The 25,793-nt window shown below is 58.4% G+C and overlaps 3 protein-coding genes across 6 annotated transcripts; all 3 read right to left on the bottom strand.

The window, feature by feature from the left end:
- Positions 1-157: 157 nt before the first annotated feature.
- Positions 158-6,683, bottom strand: SIRT7 (sirtuin 7). Its single transcript, XM_079904051.1, has 10 exons — positions 6,558-6,683; positions 6,350-6,487; positions 6,164-6,268; positions 4,415-4,485; positions 4,253-4,325; positions 2,786-2,884; positions 2,475-2,711; positions 2,241-2,321; positions 1,957-2,063; positions 158-839 (listed from the first exon to the last, which is right to left on the bottom strand). Exons 1-10 carry the CDS (start codon positions 6,648-6,650, stop codon positions 641-643), a joined length of 1,203 nt encoding a protein of 400 aa, XP_079760177.1. The 5' UTR covers positions 6,651-6,683; the 3' UTR covers positions 158-640.
- A 181-nt stretch (positions 6,684-6,864) lies between these two features.
- On the bottom strand, positions 6,865-16,031 carry MAFG (MAF bZIP transcription factor G). The gene is made up of 3 exons (XM_079904082.1): positions 15,835-16,031; positions 11,709-11,771; positions 6,865-11,611 (listed from the first exon to the last, which is right to left on the bottom strand). The coding sequence occupies exons 2-3, from the start codon at positions 11,742-11,744 to the stop codon at positions 11,159-11,161; spliced, it is 489 nt and encodes a 162-aa protein (XP_079760208.1). The 5' UTR covers positions 11,745-11,771; positions 15,835-16,031; the 3' UTR covers positions 6,865-11,158.
- A 3,371-nt stretch (positions 16,032-19,402) lies between these two features.
- On the bottom strand, positions 19,403-23,974 carry PYCR1 (pyrroline-5-carboxylate reductase 1). Of its 4 annotated transcripts, none has more exons than XM_079904053.1 (8): positions 23,822-23,974; positions 23,294-23,418; positions 22,972-23,042; positions 22,083-22,262; positions 21,624-21,842; positions 21,352-21,444; positions 21,034-21,197; positions 19,403-20,211 (listed from the first exon to the last, which is right to left on the bottom strand). In XM_079904053.1, the coding sequence occupies exons 2-8, from the start codon at positions 23,358-23,360 to the stop codon at positions 20,046-20,048; spliced, it is 960 nt and encodes a 319-aa protein (XP_079760179.1). In that variant the 5' UTR covers positions 23,361-23,418; positions 23,822-23,974; the 3' UTR covers positions 19,403-20,045. The 4 variants fall into 4 exon arrangements, with proteins under 4 accessions (XP_079760179.1, XP_079760178.1, XP_079760181.1 ...); XM_079904052.1 differs by having other exon boundaries at positions 21,624-21,845; positions 23,822-23,970; XM_079904055.1 differs by lacking the exon at positions 23,822-23,974 and adding an exon at positions 23,719-23,779 and having other exon boundaries at positions 21,624-21,845.
- Between the last annotated feature and the right edge of the window lie 1,819 nt (positions 23,975-25,793).

Genomic DNA, 25,793 nt, shown 5'->3' with positions numbered 1-25,793 from the left:
CCAATAGCCTGCGCCCACCAGCCCGCAGCTCCCACCTGGAGCGGCGGTTGGGGCAGGACCACGTGGGGCGCATCCGCCCCTCCAGGAGTCTCGCCAGGCGCCCGCTCCCACCCACCGCTTCAGAAAGGCAGTCACTCGGTGACACGAGGAAGACAGTGCAGAGATGTTTAATAACAATAAAAAGGCCTGGAGAGCCAAGGCTCAAAAACCACTCCTTTGCAGCATACCCAATACAGAAAAAGGCTTCTATAAACTTAACATTTTTAGTAAGAAGTGGTAGAAATAGAGTTGAGGCCCCTGAGACTAGCCTAGTGAATGAGGTAAGGCAGCCGTGTGCTTCCTCTTTGTGGCCAAGTGTGAAATAACACGAGTCCTGTTTTCACAGAGGGTGTGGCTGCCACCTCTTTAGAAGAGGCTGCTTGGGCGAGGTGTCTTCCATCATTAGGCCCATGCAGGGGGGCAACCACAGCAGTGCAAGGGAGCTTTCCACAATGACAAATGGCTAAACATGTCAGGGTGAAAATGTCACCCCCAGAGAATTCCAGGGGCAGTCCTGGCCTTAACAGTGCCACTTGCCCCTGAAGAAGAAGAGTCCTGGTCATTTGCAAAGTGCCATCATTGTTCTCGGTCATGCAACAGGTTATGTTACTTTCTTCCTTTTTGTGCGCTTGGTGCAGCCCCTGCCAAACCAGCCGCCCAGGACAGGGGCTGAGCTAAGTGGTGCACCCCGGTCCCCAGGCCCAGGTTCTTCTCGACTTCTGCACAGCGACTTGCGACTGTGGCTGCCTTCTTCACCCGCACGCAGGGGAGTGGCCAGCGAGAAGATGGGGTCCTGCCACCTACGCAAAGGGAAAGCTGGGTCAGGCGTGCCTGGGAGCCCCTCACAATCACAACCCGCCCCAGGACGGGAAAGCTGACTGAGGTCACCCTGCGTCCCTCCCACGTCTTAACCATGGCTGGGCTTTGCTCAGTGGTAGCTCCACAACATCTGCGAGAGGGGTAAGCTCCGCAAGTAACTCAAAGGCTAGCACCCAGACTAGCCCAGCCTCTGCAGAACTCAGTCCTCGTCGGTGATTGAGGGGGCTGTGCACACATGGGGTAGGGCGGCAGTAGCCCCAGGAGGGGTGAGTCACTAGCCAACTCTGGGCCCCACCTTTCACTTGTACGGCCAGGGACAGGTAGACCAGACCCTCTTCCCCTTCCCAGACTGCAGGACTTGATGGGAGGGAAGCTGACTAGGGAGGCGCGGCCTAAACACTACATCGTGAAGAGATCATGTGTCTGACTGAGATGTAGAACCACATATCATAAACTTAATATACAGATAAGCACTGATAAAGAAAATGAGCTAAGTTAATGTGGAAAAAAAAAAAAGTACAGTACACAACAGGCCCACATTACAGAACACCACAAACATAACATACAAGAATTGCCAGGCCCAGAAGGTGAAGGGATCCTTAATTCTCCAACCCTTTGATTAAAAGAAGTTATTGATTTCCCCTATAAGACCCTGAAAATTCACAGAGAAAGAAAGTGTAAACTTTTCACTCAATACACACACCACATCTCAATTATCACAAATTCTGTATTCAGGCACAATCTGTTTAAGCTTCCCCAAAGTATTCCAGCTCCCCAAGCCAGTGCACCCAGATCCTGACGAGCAGAGTTGCTGAGAGCACATCCCTTCAAGGCACCTTCCCGTCCAGGCTGCCTGAGGTGAAGGGGGACATCCAGGTGTGCCCTGGCAGATTCCCTCTCCCCACAGGAATCACGCCAGCCAGGACACCTCAGCCAATGCTGGGGCTGGTCCCTGCAGAGGCCACCACACTGCAGTCACGCCTCAGATGCCATCTGCCGCAGCTCAGAGCTTTCTCTACACTCAGCTCACAAAAGACAACAGATACAACCCATCCACACAGAGGCAGGGAAGTGGGGGATGTGTCTGTGCCCCCTCACCTGCTGTAGCGGGGGATCTCCAGGCCCAGCTCATCCATGAGGAGCCGCATGACGTCATCACACCTTCCGTGCAGCTTCAGGGCAGCCCAGTCATCCTTCGGGGTCCACTGGGGACAGGAAAAGGTAAGTGAGGACAGCACCTCACTCCTTCCCAATGGCCTGCTGGCCTTGGCCCCTACTCAGCCAGACCTCGTGGTGCATTAGTGTGGGACATAAATGTCCCAGGGACTGCTGGCTCTCCTAAGGCCCAGGTGTAGGGAGGCACCTCTGAGCACCTGAGTTACCTGCAAGTTCACAATGTAGAGCTTGGGCCGCCGGCTGGGGGGCTTGGTCATGCACCAGAGGTGTGGATACTTCTTTAGAACCTGCGGGAATGGACGGATGGACAGACAGACCACACACACACACACACACACACACACACCAGGGAAGGAGGCTACAGGAAGCTGGGGTCTAAGGCTGAGCTGGCCAGCTGCGGGAAGGCTCACCCGTTCCCATCCACAGTGCCATTCGCATACCTTTAAGCTGGAGCCTAAGCACAGGATTGTGTCTGCTCTGCTGGCAGCCTGGGTGGCCGCCTCCCAGTTCAGAGGCTGTCCCAATGTCCCCCTCTCCCCAAAGTGCACGATGGTGTCCCGGAGCTGGGCCCCGCACTTGTGGCAGGTGCGGCCGGTCTGGTGTCGGTGCAGGGCGGTGCGCTCCGTCACATCAAACACCCGCACATACTCCCTGTTGGGAGTGCAGGCTGTGCAGACCTGAGGAGAGTAGGGCCCTGTGAGCAGGAGCCACTGGCCTGCCCAGTCCCCCGAGTCCCAGAGGGACCGCTCACTTCGATATACATGTTCCCGTGGAGCTCCGACATGGCTGTGCGAGGCAGCCCGCTCCGCAGGTGGAGCCCGTCACAGTTCTGAGACACCACGTGCTGCACCTGGAAGGGCGACAGTGGCAGTCAGCAGGAGGAAGGGGGGAAGCAGCACTCAGGAGTGAAACCATACCGAGCCCTGCCCGCCCCAGAGCCCCCAAGCCAGCGGCAACTCCGACCCTGCACAAAGCATTGAAGGCAAACCCAGGGCAACAGGCTGGTCCCAGTAGGACTCAGGAAGCTCCGGTGGGGAGGGCCCTGGGCCCACCCCCAAAGACTCAGAAGCCCTAGGAGCCCCTAGGATGGCAAATGTTTGCACCGCCCCCTCTTGGCTGGAAAGGAGCTTGGGGCCCAAACTGATGCTCTCTTGGGTCATCATGCTTCAGGTCCTTGAAGGCCCAGGAGGCTCGACCCCTTCCCCACTCGGTTGCAGGTGCTTAGCAGAGGATCTCCAGAGGTTTCCTACTAGCCTCCCCTGTATCTAGGTGGCTCCTGAGGTCTGTGGGAAAAATGCAAGAGAAACACAAGGGGAAGGGGCTACCCTCACGAGCTCTGGGCCTGTGTGGACCCTCTATGTGATGATTCAGCAGAGAGGCTGCTCTCTACTCTTGGAGAGGAAACACAGGAGGAGTAGAGGTAGGCTCAAACCAGGAATCTAAACTGCTTGGTGGGCACTCATCACAGGGTCCACTGGCTGATGGAAGTAGGATGCAGTTGTCACCTGGGCACCAAAGTGGCCCTCCCGGTCCTCGCCGTGGACCCAGTGAGTACAATCAGCCCTCCGCATCTGACGGTTCTACATCCGCAGATTCAACCAACCAAATATCAAAAATATTCCGGGAAAAAAAAAATCCAGAAAGTTCCAAAAGGCAAAACTTGAATTTGCCACACGCTGGCAAGTACCTGTGTAGCATTTACATTGCATTTATATCTTTTTAAGTGGTACTGACATTTTATTAGGTATTACAAGTAATTCAGAGATGATTTAAAGTATGGGGGTGGGGAGGACTTCCCTGGTGGCGAGTGGTTAAGAATCCACCTGCCAATGCAGGGGACGTGGGTTCGAGCCCTGGTCCGGGAAGATCCCACATGCCGTGGAGCCACTAAGCCTGTGCGCCACAACTTCTGAGCCTGAACTCCGCAACAAGAGAAGCCACCGCAGTGAGAAGCCCGCGCACCGCGACGAAGAGTAGCCCCTGGTTGTCGCAACTAGAGAAAAGCCCGCTCGCAGCAACGAAGACCCAACGCAGCCAAAAATAAAATAAATTTATTTTAAAAATAAATAAGTAAGTAAATAATAAAGTATGGGGGGAGGTGTGCAGCTTATATACAAACACTACGCCATTTTATACAAGGGACTTGAGCACCCTCAGCTTTTGGTATCCAAGGGGGATACCGAAGGATGGCCGTACACCAGCCACCCTGGGCTCTTACCAGCTTCTGCTCGTGTAAGCAGGTGATGCTCATGTGGGTGAGGGTTGGCTCGGCCTCACTCAGGTCAGCAGCACTGCCAGGTAGAAGGGAAATGAAGGTGAGGAGAGCTTCAAGGTCAGGTCTCTGCTTAACTAGGTGGGAAGGCTGTGCTAGGCTGCTTACCTAATGCTTCTTCCTTTCTGAAGCAGCGTCCACACTCCATTAGGACCCCGGTAATCTGGGATAGAAGCTGCCTGCAGGTTCAGAAAGGAGATAAGCCCAGTGAAAAGACATCACTGTAGGCACTGGCAGAATTCCCAATAATTTCTCCCAGCACTTTGAGAAGTGCTGGCCCACAGACTGGCCTCAATTCGTTCCTCAGGCTGAGCATTTCCTAGTCTAACCTGTCTTCCCAGATGGAGTGCACCCGCTGTGGCTCCTTCCCTCTGCCAGGACCCCTGCACCCAAACCTGGTCCAGCTCATCCTTCTAGGCTCCAAGGAGCCCTGCCCGCCCTGGGAGACTCTCTAGCATGTAGTACAGCCTGGGCTCTGTGGCCACGTCTGTCCTCATACTGAGAGGGAGGACTGGTTAGGCTCACTGCACGCCTCCCTCCACGTTCTCACATCCTGATGCTGTAAGTGTTTCCTGGCCTACCTCCACACAGACCAACCTCTTCAATGAGATAAACATTACTGCGTTTCCCAAGTTCCCAATCCAGTGAAACAGAGCCACCCCGAGAGAAGAAAACAGATAGTGTGCCAGGATCAAGGTGCCCTGTGCTTCCTGAGGTGTGAGTGACCTCCCTTGTAGGGAGCCCTGTCTCTTCCCTGTTGCTAAAGCTCAGAAAAATGCCCACCTGACCAGTGGGTCTGACCCACATGGAAAAAGGGAACCTCAAACAGTAACAGAGCAAATTAATGAACAGCAAGTGGCTTTAGCAGCTGCTTACAGTTCTTTAAAAGATGGCATTACTGCTTTTACATAATGACAAGAGGTCACATGTGCCAGGGCTCCAGGTGTTGATAAGTTAAAGCAGTTAACATACCTCACGCATTCTCGCTACTGGGCTTCTTCAGTCATCCCTGTATGGAGTGTCTTACTTCCTAAGTATCTGTAAAATCCTACCCACCCTTCAAGGCCCAGACTCAATGCCACCTCTCATAAAAAAACAACCAGATGGGTTTCCCAGCTCTCAGAGACCACAGAAGGCGTATCTGGATTTCTACTCTAGCAGCCTAGCACAGCCAGCTTCACGTTACAGTCATTCGTTTATATGGTTTATTATCGTCACCTACGGACCTCTCCACAGATATCCTTGCTATTCACCTCTGCTGGACCTACATGTAGGTCACACTCAACTTGCACCCAGCAATTTAACAACGTGCTATCCACACTGTCAAAGCTAGTCACATTCTACCACCCAGGTAGCTTCCTGATAAAACTTATCAAAAGCCAAAGCATTTCTCTTCCTTACCTGGTGCACTCTAATGCATACTGCCTTGCATTCCACTTACCTTACTTCAACATTCAGGGGACACAACGAATGGGGAATCAGAAGACAGTTTGGGGTTTAGCTCTGCCAATATATAATCTCAGGACAAGCACGAAACTATTACATCCCGTTTTTATCCCTCTTCCTTTCCTGTCTCTAACTAGGTACAATACAAAATTCAAGCATTTAAGAATGTTTTTCTATTTTGCGAAGTTCCAAATAGAGTCGTTCTGAGTTTCTCTAAGAAAAGAAAGACCCTCAAGAGGTGCTTTTAAGTCGAGCTTTTGCGAATCGGTACTGTTGCTTAACAGAAGACGATGCTCGGTGCTGGGGTCCGACACCCAGAAGGGGGCGCCCCACGCCCGCCCCCGGCGGTCCGTGTTTCGCACAACCTGGGAGCCGACCCGGGGCGCGGCCGTCCCTGCCTCGTCTCCTTACCGTGCTGATCCCCGCGCCCGTGTAGACGACCAGGTGCTTGGCGTTTCGGACGGCGCTAGCCAGCTCCCGGACTTTCCTCCGCAGCTCCTCCGGGTCGTCGCACACCTGCCGAGACGCCGAAGCCGGTCGTAAGCCGGCCCCGGCTCGCCCGCGCCCCCGCCCGGCCCGCCCGCACCCCGGACTCGCCTCCTCCTGCCGCCGCTTCAGGCCCTCGCGCCGCCTGCTCCGGCCCTGCAGCTCGGTCACCAGGTCTTCGCTCTCGGCCAGGAGCCGGCCCTCCTCCGCGCTGCGCTCGGCCACCGCCTTCCTCAGGATGCGCGACACCTGCGGGCGCGGGGCAGGCGGTGAGGGCGGCGCGGACTGGGGGCGCGGCGCGGGGCGGGCAACGCCGTACCTGGCGGAGGCGCTCCCTCTGCTGCTCCTCCCGCAGCCTCCGGACCCGCTCCGCCGCCTTGCGCTCCAACCGGCTCAGACCCCCGGCGGCCATCTCTCCCGGGGAGACTTGCGCTTCCGCTTCCGCCTCCCGGCAGGCCGCGCGCCGACACATGCGCGCGAGGCCCGCCCCGCCCTTCCGCCCCGCCCTTGCGTCGCCCCAAGGAAGCACCTGCCAGTCTCTTTAAAAGGTGTTTATTGATCATATACAAAATAAAGAAAACCTTATATATCACAAACATACACTATGTACAGCAATAAATACCCGGGGCCCGGCCCAGTGCCGCCCCTCCTGGACAATAATTTAGCAATAAATACTGCACAGGGTAGGGAGGGCGCGAGGCCGACGCCACCCAGGTCAGCCAGAGTGCTCCAGTGGGGCCCCTCCCCACCTGGATCTTCAACAACCCCCGCCCACCCCGGCAGATCCCAGCGTACCCACCCCACCTCCTGTCTTCAGCCCTAGGCAGGGCAGGCAGGGTCTGATCAACTCTGCTCCGCCCACTTCTCAGCGCCAGGAGAGCAGCAGAGCTGGACACACTGGACAGCCCTTGTCCTGCTGCCCTAAGATGCCAGGAGAAGGCTTTCTGTACCCACTCCCGTTTGGTTAAAGGCTTCAGATTGAGGGGATGTGGGGAAGGGTGGGGCTGGGACATGAGGCTGTTAGAGGGGTCCCCCTTCACAGGTCATCGGGGACAAGCTCTCCTACACTCTAGCTCAGACTGAAGGGACACCCACGTACCAAGGCTGCTGCTGCAGAGTGGGGTGGAAATGTGTGCGACTGGTCCAACAGGTACAGCACATGCTCAGGACACAAAGGCCAGAGCAGGACAAGCCATCAGTCTCGAGGGCACACCCCTGCCTCTTCCCATCTGCTTCAAAACCAGACAGCCAAAAGGAAGGCGAAAACCGGCCAGCAAGAATTATTCAGTGGCTTCTGGGGAAAAAAATCGTTAATGTGTTGGTTCCTTTCACCAAACCACAGCCTAAAAAAGTAACTTAAAAGATCCTAGAGCGGAAACAGTGTTGCAGGCTGTGGCTTCCCAGCTGTGGACGGAAGCTTTGGCCAACCGGCCACCCCAGAGAGGGAAGTCGCAGGGACAAGATGGGGCTCGACCACCCATCCCAAAGCAGGCTGCAGCTGATCAGAGCCGTGGGCCCAGCCACCGACCATCAAGGCTGCTGCTGCTGATCAGGGTTATGCCCAGACCTGAAGCCTGGACCAAGAGTAGAAAAGCCTCCAGGGAGGCCTGGCACCCGACAGAAACCAGCACACCACAAAGCAGCCACAACTTCTCACCTGCACAAACGCAGTGCCACCTGGAGCAGCAGCCAAGAGCCATGGGGAGGGCTCCCTGGGGCCATACTCTGGGCAGGAGCTGACCTGTTCTCAAAGGGTTCTCCTCTGAAATCTGAGTGTCCATGTTGGGATAGGGAGGATGTGGGCAAGGTGTGAAGGAAGGTGCACATTATGGTTTACTTAGCGGACAAGTTTGGGAGACTTGGCCTCGGCCAAAGCCCTCAATTCGCTGTGTCAAAAAGTTGAGGAGAGAGAACACAACACACTCACAGTAGGAAAAACGAATTAACGAGAATCAGAAAGACGCCAAACAGTCACATGTGGACACAGGATCTACTGTCAATAACCAAAGTGAAGGGGAGAAGGGGCACAGCAGCCCCAGAGAGACTGGCTTGATGGGAGCAGGATGCTCCCCCAGACCCAAGGAACAGTTGCTCCAAATCCAAAAACCTCGAAAGGAAGTATAGCTTCACTAACTCCAGAAGCGTCTGTAAACCAAACCAAGGACCTGCAATTTCTGTTCAGCACATGCTCACCCTCAAACCCTCCTCTCTCTAGGTCTACAGCATGGCAGGGGTGCACAGAGATGGAGGACCACCTCCCAGCCAGGATAAAAGTGGGAACCGTACTTGGACATGGGGAGCCTGTCCCTCCCCCTGTCCAGGACAGGGCATGATCTCTCTTTAGGGATTCTTATGATGTGATTCCAACTTGCTGCTACAAGAAACATCAACTACTCTCGTCTAGACCTTAGGTGGACAAAGCCAGACTGCAGGGAGGCAAAGGAAGCCACTAAGTGATTCAGAGTCAATGGTCAAAATCTCCATTGCAGGCCAACCTGGGTACAGCCAGGAATGTCTCTGAATATCTAGGGCCAAGATCAGCCCATCAAGACAACAGAAGTTGACAGCACATCCCCCCTCCTATCCCACAGGCACACTGTAAACTCTGGGATGAAGATTCTGCTGTCCACAAGGTTAAACCCTGCCTGGCCGCATTGTTTTTCTTTTCATTAGCTCACTTGTCTGTGCCTTTTCAGGGGTTCAGGACCCCCCGAGAAGCCAACCAGCAACTCCCAGGAGTAGCCAAGCCCCACACGGCCAGAGCCAGGGCAGTAGCCTCTTGGGGAGCAGGCACCACAGGCAGCCCCATCACATGCCTACGAGCAGCTGCCTGAGCCAAGTCTGGGAGACTTGGCTGCCTCACCGAGTGGCCAGGACGGGGAGGTGGGCTCAGCCCCGGGGAAGCACCTCCACAAGCCAAGCAGTGGATCCCTGGAAGACACAGACCCCAAAGGGAGTTGAAAGAAGGCCCATAGCCAAGAGCTGCCAGCATGTTCAGGGGGAGAGGGGGGACAGGACCTGGCCCTGGAGACCGTAGCCCTTGTCTGGCACTGGTGGAGACCCCCAGGCCCTCAGGCAAGAAGGGGCTGCCCCAGGTGGGCCCCGAAACCACCTGGTTCTGCCTGGGAAGCACCGTCCCGCAGCATGGAAATAGTTCTGGGATGAGTGGGCCGCGGGCCCCTGGGGTTCCCCTGCTGAGGCCCACACAAAACCCACCGTAACAAACCCCAGATTGGTGGCTGGAGCCCAAACACATTGACTGGAGGCCAGAAGGAAGACAGTCGGGGGCAGCTTGGCCCTGGCCTGGCGGGCACCCACAGTGACTCCTTGTGGTCCCTGCAAGCCCCCACCCAGGGCCAGAGATGGTGGGCAAGGAAGTAGTGAGGGGGCGGGAGGGGGGCCCAGGATGACCCCCAGTTTCACCTACCCTGCCACTGGATCAGCCCAAGCCTGAGACACACATGCGAAACCAAGGGTCAGCAGAGGGGTGTGGCAGAGCCCTGCATCTGACCCCCCGGGGGCTCGGGGTGGGCGCCAAAGCAGAAGAGGCTGGGCTGGAGGCACAGACACCCAAGCTCCACTGGAGCAGGCGCAGCCTGGCACTACAGCCCAGGCCTGACAAGCCAGCAGAAGCAAAACCACAACCAAATCCAAAAAACAAACACGGGAGAACAGACACAAGAAGTGACACCCACAGGTCAAAGGTCACCAGAAGCACCAGCACGTGACGCTGCACAAGACCTCACCAGGCACAGACAACACCACGGCACCGGCAAGAGACGGAAGCAGGAAGGGCAAAGGAGTAAGTCACTTTCGGTACAATTGCAAAAGAGATAGCAAAGAGGACGTCAGGACGCGCCTTCTGGTCGCTCACGGCTTGGCTTTTTTTTTGTCTTTTTTTTAACTAAGTTTTATAAATAACGTCTGATAACTCTGTGTATATAAAAACTAAACTTCAACAGCCACAAAGACTTGTCTGTAAGTTTACAAGAAAGGATTTTTTTTTCTTTTTTTAAAGTAGCAAAGTTTCTATTATACTTTCTTCCCTTTTCTGTTTATACGGTCAAATGTTCTCGCTTTTTTTTTTTTTAAAAAGACAGTTTTATAAATACTCTGCAGCTTTTTTTTTCTTTAGCTTTTAAACATATAATTTAATAACTTCGTAAAAGGAACTTCTCTCTTTTAAATAAAGGGCTATGTAACCACACAAATAGGTCATGTAAACAGTGACACGGGACCCATCGCAGGACACTGGACACACCCTTCACGTACGCTCACAACCAGTGATTTGGTCTTGTTCAGTGCAACACGTCAGGTGTGAGTGCCAAGGCCCCCGGCCCACAGCCACACGACACCCCATCCCCCCCAGCGCCAGACCAGTGGCCCGCCTGTCCAGGGCCCTCAGGGACAGCCTACTCTGCAGAGCAGTGCCTACCTATGCCTGCAGGCCGAGCTGAGAGTGAACTGCCCGGCCTCCCGGCCTCCCGCTAGCCTGGCGGCTGTCAGAGCCTGTGGGCCATTCTGCAAGGAGAACAGCCTCTCTCCTGCCCTGCAGCCCTCCCTGCTCAGGGACACATGTGCCCCAGAGCACCCGGTCAATCTTTCTCTCTGTTCACTCCCACAGGCCGACTCTGGACTCCAAGCCCACCTGCTCGTGGGACAAAGGGGGCGGGGGCGACCCCACGTCACCACCAAACTGACCAATCCCAACGTACAAAACACACGATGACAACGACGAGATCAAAGGGGCTCAGCCCGGCGCCCCTGGGGTGCAGGTTGTGCTTTGCAGGGAAGGGAGGAGGTAGGAGAGGAGGAAAAGAAGAGAAGAGGAGAAAGAGGAGGGAGGGAGAAGGGGACAGGGCTGCTGAATTTGCCATGCGCCTACTGGCCCCTTGCAGACCCGCCTGGGCAAGCGCATCCCTACGACCGGGCGTCCGTCTTGGACTTTACTATCGTGATGACGCTGGTGGCGGCCACCTTGCCAGGGACGAGGGGCCCCAAGCCAGCAGCAAGGGGACCCCGAGCTGGCGCCACAGGGCTTCGGGCCACGGTCCTGGCGAAGTTCTGCAGGGCCTCGTACTTGGAGCGCAGGGCATCGAGCTCCAGCTTCATGCTGGCGTTCTCCGAGGCCAGCTTCTCCACCTCCTGCTGCAGCTCTGCCTTCTGCTTCTCCAGCTCCTCCTTCTGGGTCACCCGCTTCACGCGGCAGCTGGCGGCATAGCCGCGGTTCTTGAGCGTGCGCCGGCGCTGCTTCAGCTGGATGATCTCCTCCTTGGACAGGCCCCGCAGGTGCTGGTTCAGCTCCCGCACTGACATGGTCACCAGCTCCTCATCTGTCAGGCTGGTGCCATTCTCTCCCGGCTCCCGCTTCACCTGGGGAGGGCATAGCGCACGAGGTCACAGGCCAAGTGGGGGCAACCTGCCCCTGTGCCACCCCAGCCCTGAGACACTGCCCACCCTATCTGCTCACCTTCAAGGCCTTGTTTCCTTTATTGGGGGTCGTCATAACCCGAGGGCACAGCAAGCAGGCACTCTGTGAGACAGGGAGCGTAGGTCAGGACCCTGGAGACCCTTCCCCTCCCCAGTCCACACAGAGCCCTGAGCCCCCTTACACCCTCTGCCCACTCAGGGGAAGGCACCCAGTCCCCAGCCTCACCCCTTGCCCGCCCATTCCCCTGATACCTGGCCTCAAGGACCGCCCTTCAGCCTCGCCTCTCCCAAGCTGGGCTGCTCCCTGTCCCCCTGCCCCTAGGGAACCAGGTGGGAGACCAGGAGGGTCTGATGGGGGAAGGGGAACTGAAGGGCTATTAGGGAGGCAGAGGCAAGAAAAGGGGCCAGGGGAGAGATTAGAAGGATGAGGGAGGGGCCAGCCTAGAAGGAAGCCGGGAGCTTTAAAAATAACCCCAGTGCGCCCCAGAGCACGGCTGTTCCTGGCGAGTCATGCTGACTCAGCACATCGCTCCCGCTCTCTCACCAGCCTGGCACTCCCCAAGGCCGCCAGCCAACACAGCTCCAGGGGACGGGCAGCAGCAAGCTGCTGGGGCGACGAAGGCCAGCCTGGCCAGCAGCAGGTGAGGGCCAGGGCCAGCGCCCCTGTGAGCGTGTCCTCTAGGGCTCTACCTCCCCTAAGCTGGCCTGGGGCAAAGCCCTGCTCCCATGAAGGCTCACTGGGTGTCCCCGCTGGGGACTCGGGCAGAGGAGAGGATGCAGGAGAGCGCCAATTCTCCCAGACGGCTCACTTTGAAGAGCAGCAAACGGAGCTGTCCAACCAGCTCTGACTCTGTCTTTAACACTGGTGGGAGTTCCCCAAACCTACTGGTGGCAGACACTCCAGCCGGAGAAGCCGGGCCCCAGGCCCCTTGGCCCTCTCTGTCCACCTCTGCTGCTGATGGAGTAACCATCCTGTGGCTTTGGGTTGCAGCCTTTTGTACTCTGCCCCACCCCATCCAGGGTATTTCACAAGAGTGCCCACAATCGACCCCCCAGCGTCCTGCTCAGCCCTCTCTGGCCACTGACTACTCTCTGGCTCCCTGCTCAGGGTCCGCACCCACAGGGCAAGGAACAAAAACCAGAGGCCCCCCTCCCACCCACTTGGTCATCTTTTCCGCAGCCCTGCCAAGGACATTTTTACCCACCTAGTCCTGGGATTCCTGGCTCAGCTGGACCCCCTCTGCCCACCCCCACTCCCTCCATGACCTTCCAGGTTAGATGCAGGGAGGTAAACGGAGGCCTAACAAGCACTGTGGTGCCCTCCTGGAGAAGCTACAAGCACTCAGGCAATTTGGGGCTGCGGGGTCTTCTCAGCCCTATCAGGTCACTAAAGTATGGCTGGGGAGGTGGAGGCAAACACTCACTCAGGGTAGAGACCCCTCCTCACCCAGCCCTGCAGCAGGATGCGAGGCTGCAGGCAAGGGGGCCAGAGACGCCTCCCCACAGCCATGCCCCGAGGCTCCGGCCCCAATGTTCTTCCAGAGCAGAGGATGGGGCAGAGGAGCTGGAGGCCAGAAGGTCCTCAGGGCCCCACGCCTACCCCCGGAGTCAAGTCCTCAAGGCAGAGCTGGAGGAGCTCCCCCAACCTCAGGTCCAGGTACAGCGTCACTGCACTGGTCCTGCCACTGTCAGTCCAAAGGAAAAGCCCTGGCACCAGCTTTTCCCACCCGCCATCCTCCCTCCACCCCACGAATGCTGAGCACACGGTGACTTCCTGAAGAGATCACACAGAAAAGTGCCGAGCGTGGCGGCTGGGAGCTGAAAAGTGCCTCCTCGGCAGATTTTACCCTCCACAGAAGCCCTGAACTCAGCACAAGTGAAGCCAATCGCCTCCTAATCAAAGGTGTGCTTGTGCTCGGGTGGGGGAGGGGTGGGTCTCAGCAAAGCCCATGCATCCAGCCTCCTGGCCTTGTCTCCACTACCTGGGGACACACACTGATGGGACAGAGACAGCTTTTGGGCATGGGCTGGGATTGATGGCTCAGGGCACCTCTAGAAACCAGAGGGAGGGGATCCCAGAGACTGGATCAAGAACCCTCAGCCCTCCTCCCGCCTCTGCTCCCTCTGAGGCTGAGCACATTTTGTGGAGAAGGCATGGGTGGTCCCAAGAGCACTGATCCACCAAGGTATCCAGGGCCACCCACTCAAGGTGAGAGCCAGCCGGAAAGGGGAAAGAACTCCATCCCCTTCCCCTGGGCCCAAACTCCAGGGCATGGACAGTAGACAAGAGGCCAGCCCGCCCCTGTTCCTTCTCCTGTCCTGCAAACCCCAGTGGCCAAACCTCCCAAGCCAAGGCAGGTGTGGCCTTGGTCACTCTGGAGCCCCCACCTAGCACGCTACACTCCCACCCTGCCCTTTAGACCCACCTCCTCCAGAAGCCCTCTGAAAAAAGTCTAAAACTTAATTTCCACCAAAGCATAAGTAGCTGAGAAGATTTGAAAAAACATCCCTCCAGGAATCTGCATTTTCCTGGGGCATAAAATTCCAGCCAAAAGATCAGCTGAAGTGTTAAGACATCTGGCATCTATAAGCTCAGGGATGGGGGAGAGGGCAGCGGCAGGGAATGTCTGAGGACAAACTACAAGGTCAGCCTTACCTAGCCATGAACGCATGGGCAAGAATGGTCAGCTCTGGTCTAGACGAAACACTCCCCCACCCCTGAAGACCAGGAACCATTCATACACCCAGGAAAAGTGGCTCAAGCCACACCACCCTGAGGCTGTCACTCCCCAGGAGTCCCTACCACCTGGCCTGACACCCATCAGGGCCACGTTCTTTGCTAACCTGCACAATACTGCGCCCCAACCTCAAGTGGAACAACTTTGGGGTGATTGGGATTCTTCAACCCATGCCATCCACACCAGTCCACCTGCTGGGCGCCCTCAAAGTTACCACCACCCGCAGCCTCAACCCGGACCCCAAGGCCAGGCTGCGAAGAGAGCCACAGCCTGCTCACCAGACACCTCGCTCCCCTGATCAGAGTCTAAGTCCTGCTGCCTCCTCTCATTTGCAATTTCCCGGTAGAGCTGCGCCTACTCGCCCTCTGCCCTGTCCACTGTCACCCAGGACTCTAGTACACGCACCCCTCCTTCACCCACTGCCTCGGCCTCTTCCCACCAGGAGACTTCCCAGCCTGGCCAAACAGACCAGTCATAGGGAAAGCCTACTTCCCAGCCCGCAAGCACGGCCCCCCTAAGCTCCTCCCCTCTTCTCACTCAGAACTATTTCCCAGTTTGGGGAGCTGTCCCAGAGGCGGGTCAGGGACCAGCAGCCTGAGAAGAGCCTGCCTGGGAGGGGATGAACAGGCCAGGGGCTTCACCCTCTACCCCGGGATAACCTGCACCAAGACCTCTGTATTTACTCCTCACCCACCCTACCCTAAACTCCCACATCAGCCCAAACTTAAGCAGGCGCCCCAGCCCAGGGCCTGGCCCCTTCTCACTCCCCACGGTTTCCCTCTTACCCCTGTTTCCCGGCCTCTCAGGCCCCTAGCTCTAATCCCCCCAGGCATCAGGACGAGCATCGAGTGACCTCATGCTGATGACTCAGCAAGTCTCCTTCTGGGCTCTGGCAAGCGTGTGACGGAGCGAAGCCGGAGCGGGCAGGGTCTTCCCAGCCCCCCCTCCACGTGCCGCTTCCTCCCCCTAGCCAGCCGAGGACCCCGCGCCTGGGAGGCGTTGACACAGACACCTGATGAATCAGCAGCTCAGGCTGGGGCCGCCGAGCTCTTCCACGGAGCCCTGGGCGCCCCGCTCGACCCCACCCTTTCCTCCCGCCACCCCGGCCGTCCCTCCCTCCAGGACTCCCCGGCTTCACCGAGCAAGACCAGCGCACGCCCCACCCGCCCCTGCGGGCCCGCGCGCCCACCCCAGTACCCCCGGCGGAGGGACCAGGAGCCGCTCCGGACCGGTGGGGAAATCGAGGCATGGGCCGCCAGCAGGGCACAGGGCAGACCCAAAGCCCGGAGCACCCGGACCACGCCGCCACAGGCCGCCGGAAGGAGCAGCGGCCCCGCAAGCACCCGCCCCCGGATCGGAGCACCCGCACGCCCCCCGCTCGGCCCTGGCCCCCGGCCCCGGCCCCGGCCCGGCCGCCGCCGCACTCACCCACCACACTGCGGGCCCGGCGGGCCGAGGCCGGGGCGGGGCGGGGCGGGCGCTCCGAGGCCGCGCGGGGCTGGCCGCGCGGGGGCTCCGGGCCCAGAGTGGGAGCTCGCCGCCTGCGCGGGCCGGGCCGAGCGCACTAGGAAGGCCGGGCCGGACCAGGCTTGGGGCTCCGGATCCTCCGCCGCCGCCGCCGCCGCCGCCGCTCCACAGACGTCACATGATGTTTGGTCACGTGGGCTCCATTCATGAAGCGGCGACGCGACCGGCTGGGGCTTAAAGGGGAAGGCGCGGCGGCGGCGGCGGCGGCGGGGGGCGGGGCACGCCTGCACTGCGCCTGCGCGCCCGGGCGCCGTCGCCCGGGCAACGCAAGCCGCGCCCGGTGGGTGAGGTCTCGCGGGACTGGCCCGGGAGGGCGCTCCCGACCGGCCACGCCCCCTTCGAGGCGGGGCCTGGTGATCCTGCCCAAATGCTCTCCTGAGCCTTCTGTGTAGACGTTTCAAAGGCCACGTGTCCAGGGTGCAGGTGCGGAGGTCCCCACGCATTATGGAGAAGATTCTCATGGTGTTTCTGATGCCGTCTGTCAGACTGCATGCACTGCCTCCGTAACTGGAGCGGGTCTCATCCCTGCCAGGAACAGTGGCCTGGCACACAGGAGACCCATACGCTCCTGTAGGTGAAGGGCTTGTCCAGGATTCAAAACTTAGGTCTTCTCAAGGCCGCCTCCAAGATCCTCTGTGTAGTGGTCTGTCTTCACGCAACATCCCGAGAGCTCACATGAGTGACAAGGACTCAGGCGGTTCCTGGAACGAGTCCGGCTCAGGGTGAGTGTGGGGTAAACATCTGTTGAATTAATAGTTGATGTAGGAATTGCACCTTTCCTTTCCTGTTTCATCAACATCTGCCTGGAACTCAGGTCACTGGTCCATGTCTGCTCCTGCACTTTCTGTAAGGAGTTCTCACTGCTGTTCAAAATTCCCAGAGAAAGAGGTGACGAAAGGAAGAAGAGAAATTGAAGGGATCCAATTTCTACGTTGATTTACCTTCTCAAGTGTAAAGCCAGGAAGGGTGACCTACCCTGCCAGGCAGATCAGTAGAAATCAGGTGAGCTGAAAGAGGGATGAGTGAGGGCTGCTGGGTCCTCAAGGGGATTCAGTGCCACTGAATGAATGATGGAGGCCAACCCAGGAGGCCCCCAGAGCCAGGGGACATCAAGGTGTCAGCAGCTCTCCCTGCCAGACTCCAGTAGCTTCCCTCTGAACCTACAGGGCCTTAATATGCCCAGGGCAAGACTTCTAAAGCCCTCAACTTTTTGTTGTTGTTGCCTCTCCCATTGCGGAGCACAGGCTCCGGATGCGCAGGCTCAGCGGCCATGGCTCACGGGCCTAGCTGCTCCGCGGCATCTGGGATTTTCCCAGACAGGGGCATGAACCCGTGTCCCCTGCATCGGCAGGCGGACTCTCAACCACTGCGCCACCAGAGAAGCCCAAGCCCTCAACTTTTATTGTACTAAATCACAAAGACTTGCCTCTGAGGCCAAGAAAGAGGTCCTTTTGGACCTCTAGCATCCTCACCACCAGCTGCCGGCTCCTTCTGGCCTGCTCTGCTCAGGTCTGTGCTCACACTTGCAGGGGGTTCCCCAGGTGTCAGTCCCTGCAGAACACCAGAGACCTCATAGCTTTCTTCCCGCATCACACCCCTTCTCAGGCCCGTGTGGCTCTGCCCCACTTCCCCACATCTGGCTTTTGGTGGTTGGGACCAAGGCTCACATTCCTGCCTGCTGAAACCCAGTGTGTTTTTCACGGGGTGGCGCAAAGCCCACCGCAAAGCTCGTCTGGACTCCTGTGCCTCCTCCCAGGCTGTGACGTGTGATTCTTCACTTTAGAGCCACCTGCTGGCTTCCTCCAGACCCCAGACCCAGGGCACATGTGGGAGCAGCAGGCCCCCCTTGTCTTATTGGTCAGCACCTGACACACACAGCAGGCACTCAAACAGTGAGACTGGCCTTGACTTAAGGGAACAGTCAGGGGGAAGCTTTGGTCCTGGGCAGATGTGTGGCCTTTGGGACAATCTCTTCTGGGACATCTTTTCCCCAGAGGGAGGGTGCCAGGGTCTCCCTGCACTGCCAAGTACTTTGCCAGGGGAGGCCCACAACCCACCTCACGCCAGCTTCTATCCACCAGCATGGTGGCCTGCGCCAGGGGTTTATGCCTTAGGAGGGCCCTGTAGGGACTCTAGGCCCCGTGAGAGCCTTGGGCAGTCGGTACATGGGGTGTGACCTAGACTCTGGAGGCCACCCTGGCAGGGTCAAGGGTATATGGTCTTGCCCCTCACTTGCTCTGTTTTTCCTGTCTCCTGTAGATTTGGAAGGCTGGGTCCTTGTCCTCAGAGTGCTCCCTCTCCTACCCCACTTGCATCAGGCCTTGGTTCTAAGTAGGCCCAGGGGAAGGAAACGAACTGGAGTTGAGACCTTGCAATGTAGTTCCTGGAAAACCTCTGCCCAGGGGCTCTCCTGGTCCCCTCCCCTGCCCCTCCTGGGACCCATTGCTTCACCTGGGTGCCCCCTGCCAACACCCTACAGACACCCAGCCCCGCTCCTCTGATATGCTCACCCGGGTGTGTGTGTGTGAGTGTCTTACTGTTTCTGTGCTCAGTAACTGTTGATCAAACAAATGTGAGCACTCCTGGCCCCATAAAGGGTTCTGACCTCAGCAGCTCCTTTGATCTTGTGGGCCTCCTGTGATGGTTAATTTTACATCAACCTTCGGGCCATGGGGTGACCAGATATTATTCTGTTTCTGTGAGGGTGTTTTTGCATGAAATTAACATGTAAATCAGTAGACTTCAACATTAGACCAAATTAACATTTTAACCAATAAAGCAGATTGCCCTCCATATGTGGGTGGGCATCACTCAAGCAGTTGAAGGCCTGAATAGAACAGAAGACCAACCCTCTGCAGAGTAAGACAGAATTCTCCATCAGTCTGCCTTCAGACATCACCTGCAACATCAGCTCTCCCTGCCTGATGGCCTTTGAATCGAAATATTGGCTCTCTCCAGGTCTCCAGCCTGCCTGCTAGCCTCCATAATTGTGTGAGCCAACTCCTTATAATAAATCTCTTTTGTTTCTATATTCCCTCTTCTATATATATAAGCCATCTCCTACTGGTTGTTTCTCTGGAGAACCCTAATACACTTTCCTAGGAAGCTTCTTCCTCACCCACCCTTGGCCTCACCTGGGTGAGTCGGGGAGACATCTGCCCCCACCAAACCAGGAGGCATAGAGGGTGCTGAGGCTGATGCCCCTCCCACAGCAGGGCCTGCCAAGCCCAGCTTCCAGTGCCAGCTTCCAGTCATGCCTCTAGTGACTGAGGCCCCAGAAGCCCCCTCCCCCTCTGCTCATTGGAGACTCAGCCCCACCAGCCAGACTGGCTGCGTTGGAATGCAGGGCTCTGGGCCTGTGGGCTGCTGGCTCAGCCTTCAGTGTTACATCGGACAGCAATGACCCTCTGGCACAGGTCTGGGCCTCCCTCCACAGGTGGTGACAAAGTTAGAAGTCAGGACACTGGGGCTGAAAACGAATTTATTTAACCTGAAAAGTCAGAGACAGAAATGACAGCATCTGTTGGTTGGACCAGGAATGGGAGATGATGGCCTGAGTGTATTGGGGCCTCGGGCGTTCAACCATCTGAGGAGCCCTTTTCTCAAATGTCACGCTGGCCAAGAACCATGGGCCCTTTTGCTGGATTCCAGGGACCCTCTGGCCCTTCCCACACTGAGGAAGGAGTGCAGAGTGGAGAAAGGGCAGGAGTGGGATCAAGCTCTCTCCTTGGCTGGGCCTTCATGGTTGGGGTGGGGTGGGTCGGGGGGGACCTTGACCTTTGTACTCAAGCCCAAGCCAGCTGACACTGGGTGCTGAAGCCCCCCAAGCCCTGGAGGAAGGTGGTCCTGACCTGGTTTGGGGGCAGAGGAAGGGGGAGGCTTAGGTCAGAGAATCCTTCCTTGTTCTGGACCAGGACACACTTGGGGACCATGGAGGTTCCCACTGGGAAGTGATGTGCCCCCTCCCTGGCTACAGCTCCACTGACCCAAGTGGATCAGAGCCACGGGGGATGTGAGGACATCCTGTGAGGCCTGGGGCTAGACACTCGCAGCACAGAGCTCCGAGCCCAGGAGGAAAAGGCAGAGAGTGACCTGCGGGCAGGTTGGACACCTCAGTCCTTCTTGCCTGCCGGGGCCATGCTGCGGGGCAGCAGCTTGGAGTGGCCAGAAGGGGCCAGTAAGGTGCCGGGAGGGGAGTCCAGCTTCACCTTGTCCAGGATGGTCTTCTTGATGGCAGCTGGTGAGACCTTCTCCCGGTCGGCCACGGACTGCAGCTCTCTGGGGAGACAGCGAGGAGGGCTGTGTCCAGGGCTCCGCCTCCTTCCGAGCCCAGGGGTCCAAGTGGAAGTGGCAAGAAGCGCACAGCTCCCAGCACCTGCCAGCCTAGGGTGCTGCTGTGCTGTCACTCCCACCTTAGGGCCTTTGCCCCTGCACTTCCCGCCACCAGCTACCTCTCCCCTAGATTGCCGTTCAGTGGCCTCTCACCTCATTCAAGCCAGCTGAGGGTCACCGAATCTACCAGCAGCCCCCCAGACACTGAGCCCTCATGGCCCTGAGCACGGGACACATGCCTCATCTGTCTCCCCTGCAGGCTGGTGCCAGGAGAGCAGCATTACGTTCTAGCCTCACTGTCAGGCAGTGGCAGAGAAGCCTGTGGGCTTGGACTGGAGGGCAGGTAGGGTGGTGAGAAAGAGCCCTGTCCATCCTGGAGGCCTGTCCATCCCCTGCTCCTTGGATTTCTTTCAGCTCTCATGTGCTGTCGTTGTGCCAGCGCATCCTGTGCTTCTAACTCTCTCTGTCTCCCCGGCAAGGCCAAGAGGAATGTGTTATCATCAGCCCCACAGAGGTTCCCCCTGGACTGCCTCCCTGGCTTGGATGACCACCCCAGTCTGAAGGCCACAAGTGATGAAATCACGTGCGGAGCCCAGCGTGGGCCCAGAGGGCCCCTCTTCACAGGATGATGGAGAGTGGTGAGGGATGCTGCACACCGCCACCCCAGGGAACCTCAGGGCTCCCCGCACCCTACCCGCTGGTAGGCCAGAGCTTGATAAACATGTGGTGAGTGAATGACTGAGTGGGCAGGCAGCAGCGGGGGCCCACCGTGTGCGGATGCAAGAGGCCTCCACGGCATTGATGAGCAGGGAGCGAAAGCCCCCGCTCTCCAGCACGTGCAAGGCGTGGATGGTGGCCCCACCGGGAGAGCAGACGTTGTCCTTGAGCTGGCCTGGGTGCTGTTCGGAGTCCAGTAGCATCTTAGCGGCCCCCTGAAGCCAGAGAGGGGGGCTGAAGGTTGTGAGGGTACTGCTTCCAGCCCCAACCAATGCAGCACCCACTGACTCTCCACCCATCCACCCCAGAGCACCAGTCTTGGTCCTGGTAAGGAGTGGCCCCCACCAGAGGGTCAGGAAGAACACTAACCAGCAAAGCCTGGGCCCCGAGGCGGACTGCCAGGCGCCTTGGAAGCCCCATCTTCACACCCCCATCAGCCAGTGCATCCAGGGCTGTGAATGCCTGCAGAGAGAAAGCACCTAAGCTGCTGTCCCAGGCCTTTCCTCCATTTCCTCTAGGCAGTGGTTAGTCCAGCAGCTCTGCCCGCAGGGGCCCAGAGCAAGGAGGAGGGTGGAAGATGGGCAGACATGCCCTGAGATCCTGGGGACTGCCTACTGCCCCCGCTCCTCCCCAGTCCTCACATAAGCTGGGCCGCTGCCGCTGAGTCCCGTGACAGCATCAATCAGGTCCTCCTCCACCTCCGTGCAAAAGCCCACACTGCTCATGAGCTGCTCCAGGAGCCTGCCATCCTCCACCTGGGCGTGGGTGCCCGTGGCATACACAGTGGCTCCTTCCCGCACTACGACCGGCGTGTTGGTCATGCAGCGGATGACTTTGGGGGCCGGCTGGAAGGCTGTCAGCTTCTGGGGGAGAAACTGGCTGTGTGTCCATCCCAGCCCCTTGCCCAGCATGCTGTGCTGGGTGCGGGTGTGAACATGCTCACCCAACTGAACGCTTCCTGAGTTCTGTGAGCTATACAAACACACCCATTCCAAAGATGGAGAACCAGGTGTGGAGCACGCCAGGGCTCCTGAGCCCTCTGCAGTGCACACCTCCACCCCATCTCCAGACCCCGCCGGACCCTGACCCGTAGTGCCCACCTTCTCGATGGAACTGATGGTAACGCCAGCTGCACAGGACACCACGATGTGTCGATCCTCAATGTCGGCGGCAATCTCATCCAGGATGAAAGGGATAATGTGTGGTTTCACCGCCAGGAAGAGCACATCACTGTGCTGCACAGTCTCCTTGTTGTGGGGCGTCAGGTTCACCCCCATCTTCTGCAGGGAGCGCCAAGGCGAGCTCAGCCTGCTGTATGTGGCTGGCTGGCCCCCTTAGTATCCCCGCAGGCCGAGAGCCCCTCGTGTAGAACAGCACAGAGGATGATGGGAACGTGGGCATGGCAGGGCTGGGGGCTCAAGGCATGGGGCTCTGACACCATCTAACTGCCCTTCCCACCCAAAAGTGGAGGAAGCATCCTGATCTGGAAGGGCGGACAAGCGAAACTGCATCCAAACCAAAGTCCCAGCCCACCCCACCTAGGGCTGCAGCCCCCAAACCCCTGACCACTTCGTCAAGTGCGAGTGGTGGTGTGGATAGTGGTCTCAAGCTGGTAGCCTGCCCCCACCCTTGGACATGGAGCCCTCACTCAGCTATGGCAAACTGAAACTGTATTCAGCCCCCAGGTGGTCTCTCCTGGCCCCCATACTGTGATCCCCTGTGGTGGTCCACTTGGGGAACCCCATTCCTGACCACCAGTGGCACATGTGCCGGTCACCAAGTTCCCAAAAGCATAGGGAGGGGACCCATCTGCAGGCCAGGAGGCAGGGTCTTTTAGATACTCCAGCCCAGGGACCCTCTTCTCATTGGCGTGGGGGACTGTGGCATGGTGCCTCCCTCTGGGGCCGCTACTCCTGGCCTTCCAGGGTCAAGGCTATCACACACTGGCCTCTAGAAATACTGACTGGTCACCCTCCACCCTGCACCTACCCTGAGGGCAGAAACAGTGGCCAGGTCCATGTCTGGGGAGCTGGCCATTATCTTGTGGGCAGCCAGGACACCTGTGAGAGACAGAGTTCCTCCCTCAAGGCCAGTCTTGGCGTCCCTCCACCGCATCCTCAGGAAGACCAGAAATCGCACCACCCAGGGTAAGACAGCAACCCCTGCCTTACCCCAAACCTTCCAAGGCTACCGTTTCCCACAGTGCTCAAATGAGGCACGTTAATGCAGACTCCACCCTCACCTCCCAGCCTGGGGAAGAGTAACTGGCCCACCCTCTCACGCTTGGCCCCTTCCTGGCCGCAGCGCCTACCGGCTGCTGTGAAGCCCTTGGCCAGGGCAAAGGCCAGCTGGCCAGCCCCGATGAAGCCCACGCTCATGGTGTCTGGAGGCCTGCGCCCACTACCCTCACAGCTGGCACCGTCTCCGCAGGAGCAGCTGCGGGAAGATGGGGCAGAATCCAGAACAAGAAGTTAGGCGGGCAGTGCCAGGCTTGACTACTCCACCGCCGACCGGTGACCCCCATCCCAGCGGGTCTAACTCTCCCCCGCTCCGGTGCCCCCGCCCACCGCAGCGTCCCGACCTGCTCCTGCAGGTCCCAGACGGGGCAGAGAGGGGTGAGCCAGCCTCCGGAAAGGGTCGGGAAGACGCATGGGGTAAGGGGACGCCCCCACGCCCGAGTCCCCTCCCCACGCCCGAATCCCCTCCCCACGCCCACGCTCCCCCAGGTCCGAGCACCCCCGACGCCGGAGTCGAGTGCGCGGACTTGCATTTCCCCCTGCCCGGCGGCACCACCGCCCGCCCGAGCCGAACCCCGACCCACAGCTTGGCTCCCAATTACCCAGTTACTCGGTGCGAGTCTCCCCCTGTCCGCAGCTGCGCGCCCGCCACGCGGCACCCAGCGCCGGGGGGCCCCCCGCCCCAGCCAATCCGCGGCGCGGCCGCCCTGGAACCGGCCAATCTGGGGGCGCGGGAGGCGCCGAGGGGCAGTTGCATCATCCGCTCACCCCCGCCCCCTCCCGCTGGGTCCAGTCGCCCCCGCACTCCCCGAACCTGTGCCTTCAGTCCCGGCCCCAGCGCGCCGAAACCTTCGCCGCCCCCACCCCCATCCCCCGGGACCGCGCCTGAGGACTGAGGGCACCGGGGGAGGGGCGGCAGGAGCCGGGCCCTCAAAGAGTGGCCCTGGGCTAGGGCTCCTCTCTCGGGGCCCTGTCGTTGGACATGGACACGGACACGTCAGGCTGGCGTCCGTGATGGCGTGGCCCTCACTCGGGTTTGGAAACTGGCGACATAGCCCGGACCTTCTCAGAATCTCAAAGCGGGGAGGCATCTGGGAGGTCTAGGTCGGTCCCCCTGAGATCTGGACCCCCTCCTTCCCACCTGGGGTTTCTGCTCTCCAAGTCTATTCTAAGGCTCAGGCGCCCTTTGAAAACTGCATGACACTGGGGGCCACTGGCCTGTTACCACGTGAACCTCCTCAAACAGGCTCTCAGGGTGGGTGGTGGTCAACCAGTAGATAGAGGAAGATGACCCCCTAGTGCCCCCAGTTTCCACGGAGCACCCGTGTCTCCTGACATCTCATGTGAAGGGTCCGTGGAATTTTTTGACCCTAGGTTTTCCGAAGAAAAAAGCTCTAGTCATCTCCCCGAGGACGCGCTCAGGGCTCGTCTGAGCTGAGTCTGCATTTGGGTTTCAGGATAGTCTGGGGTCCCAGTCAGCAGCAGGGTTAAGGGCAAAGTAAGAAGCATCATCATCGACATCCCATCCCCCCACCAGGGGAGGGGGTGGGGGTGCTTTATTTTTTCGGTTCTGTATCTTAAATGACGACAGACTGTTCTGAAATGTAATTTCAGTGTTACTTGGATGATTGTGCCGCAGAAGCAGGGCTGTGAGTTCTCCTTGACATAATAATGACCAACATCAACACCACCAGACCACTGTAGTGAGCGTGTGTACGCGGCAGATGTCCAGGCCTCCTCGTATGTTTATTCTGGTGTTCAGTCCTCACCCTCTGAGGGAGGAGCTATAGTAAGATCCGGTCCAAAGTGGACTGTTCAGGGAGTGGCCCAGACTCAAACCCATAGACGCAAACTTGGGGGTCCCACTCCATTTTAACTGACTGTATATAATCAGAGAACAGAGTCCATCCTTTAAAAAGTATTGTTTCCCGAGTGACGACGACAAATAACTCCTTCCTCCAAAGAGCAAGAGTCCTCTGATCCGGGGAGAGAATGGCATGAAGACAATCCCCAGGGCAGCCTCCCGGAGGCCAGTCGACATCTGCCATGCTTATCTTGAGCCCTGGAACCCCTTGCCTCCTCTCTCTCCCCCTCAGGATCTTTGAAACTTAGGCTGGGTGGAGCTCTGGGGGCAGAAGTCCGTTGGACAGTGAGGAAATTGGAAGTTGGTGACAGATAACTCATTTCAGAAATTTGATTAGAAAAGGAAGACTGTCTAGGCCTCCCTGTGAGCTGGGAAGGGTGTGGCCCATATGCTCCTTTGTCACCTGGTAACACACTCCCAACCCCCGCCCTCCCTCAGCCAGCAGGGCCCTCAGGACGCCTCAGGACACAGGGGTCCCTGCCCCCTCAGGGATCTGCTGCTGAAGACGGGCCTCTCCAGGTAAAGGAGCCCTGTGCGTGTGCCCTCCCCAGCGGGCGGGCGGGCCACTTCTCTCACACTGTGCATGGTGCCAGCACAGGGAGCCCTTGGACCCCGTGCCTAACAGCTGCTTGGGCTCTGCTGCCACGGGTGTAGCAGCCCCTCTGCCCACTGCTATGCCCAGGGCCCTTGGAAACCCCAGCGGTGGTGGT

This window comes from Stenella coeruleoalba (assembly GCF_951394435.1).
Source record: "Stenella coeruleoalba genome assembly, chromosome: 19".
In the NCBI taxonomy this organism is placed as follows: Eukaryota; Metazoa; Chordata; class Mammalia; order Artiodactyla; family Delphinidae; genus Stenella; species Stenella coeruleoalba.
This window is presented reverse-complemented; position numbering and strand designations above follow the sequence as displayed.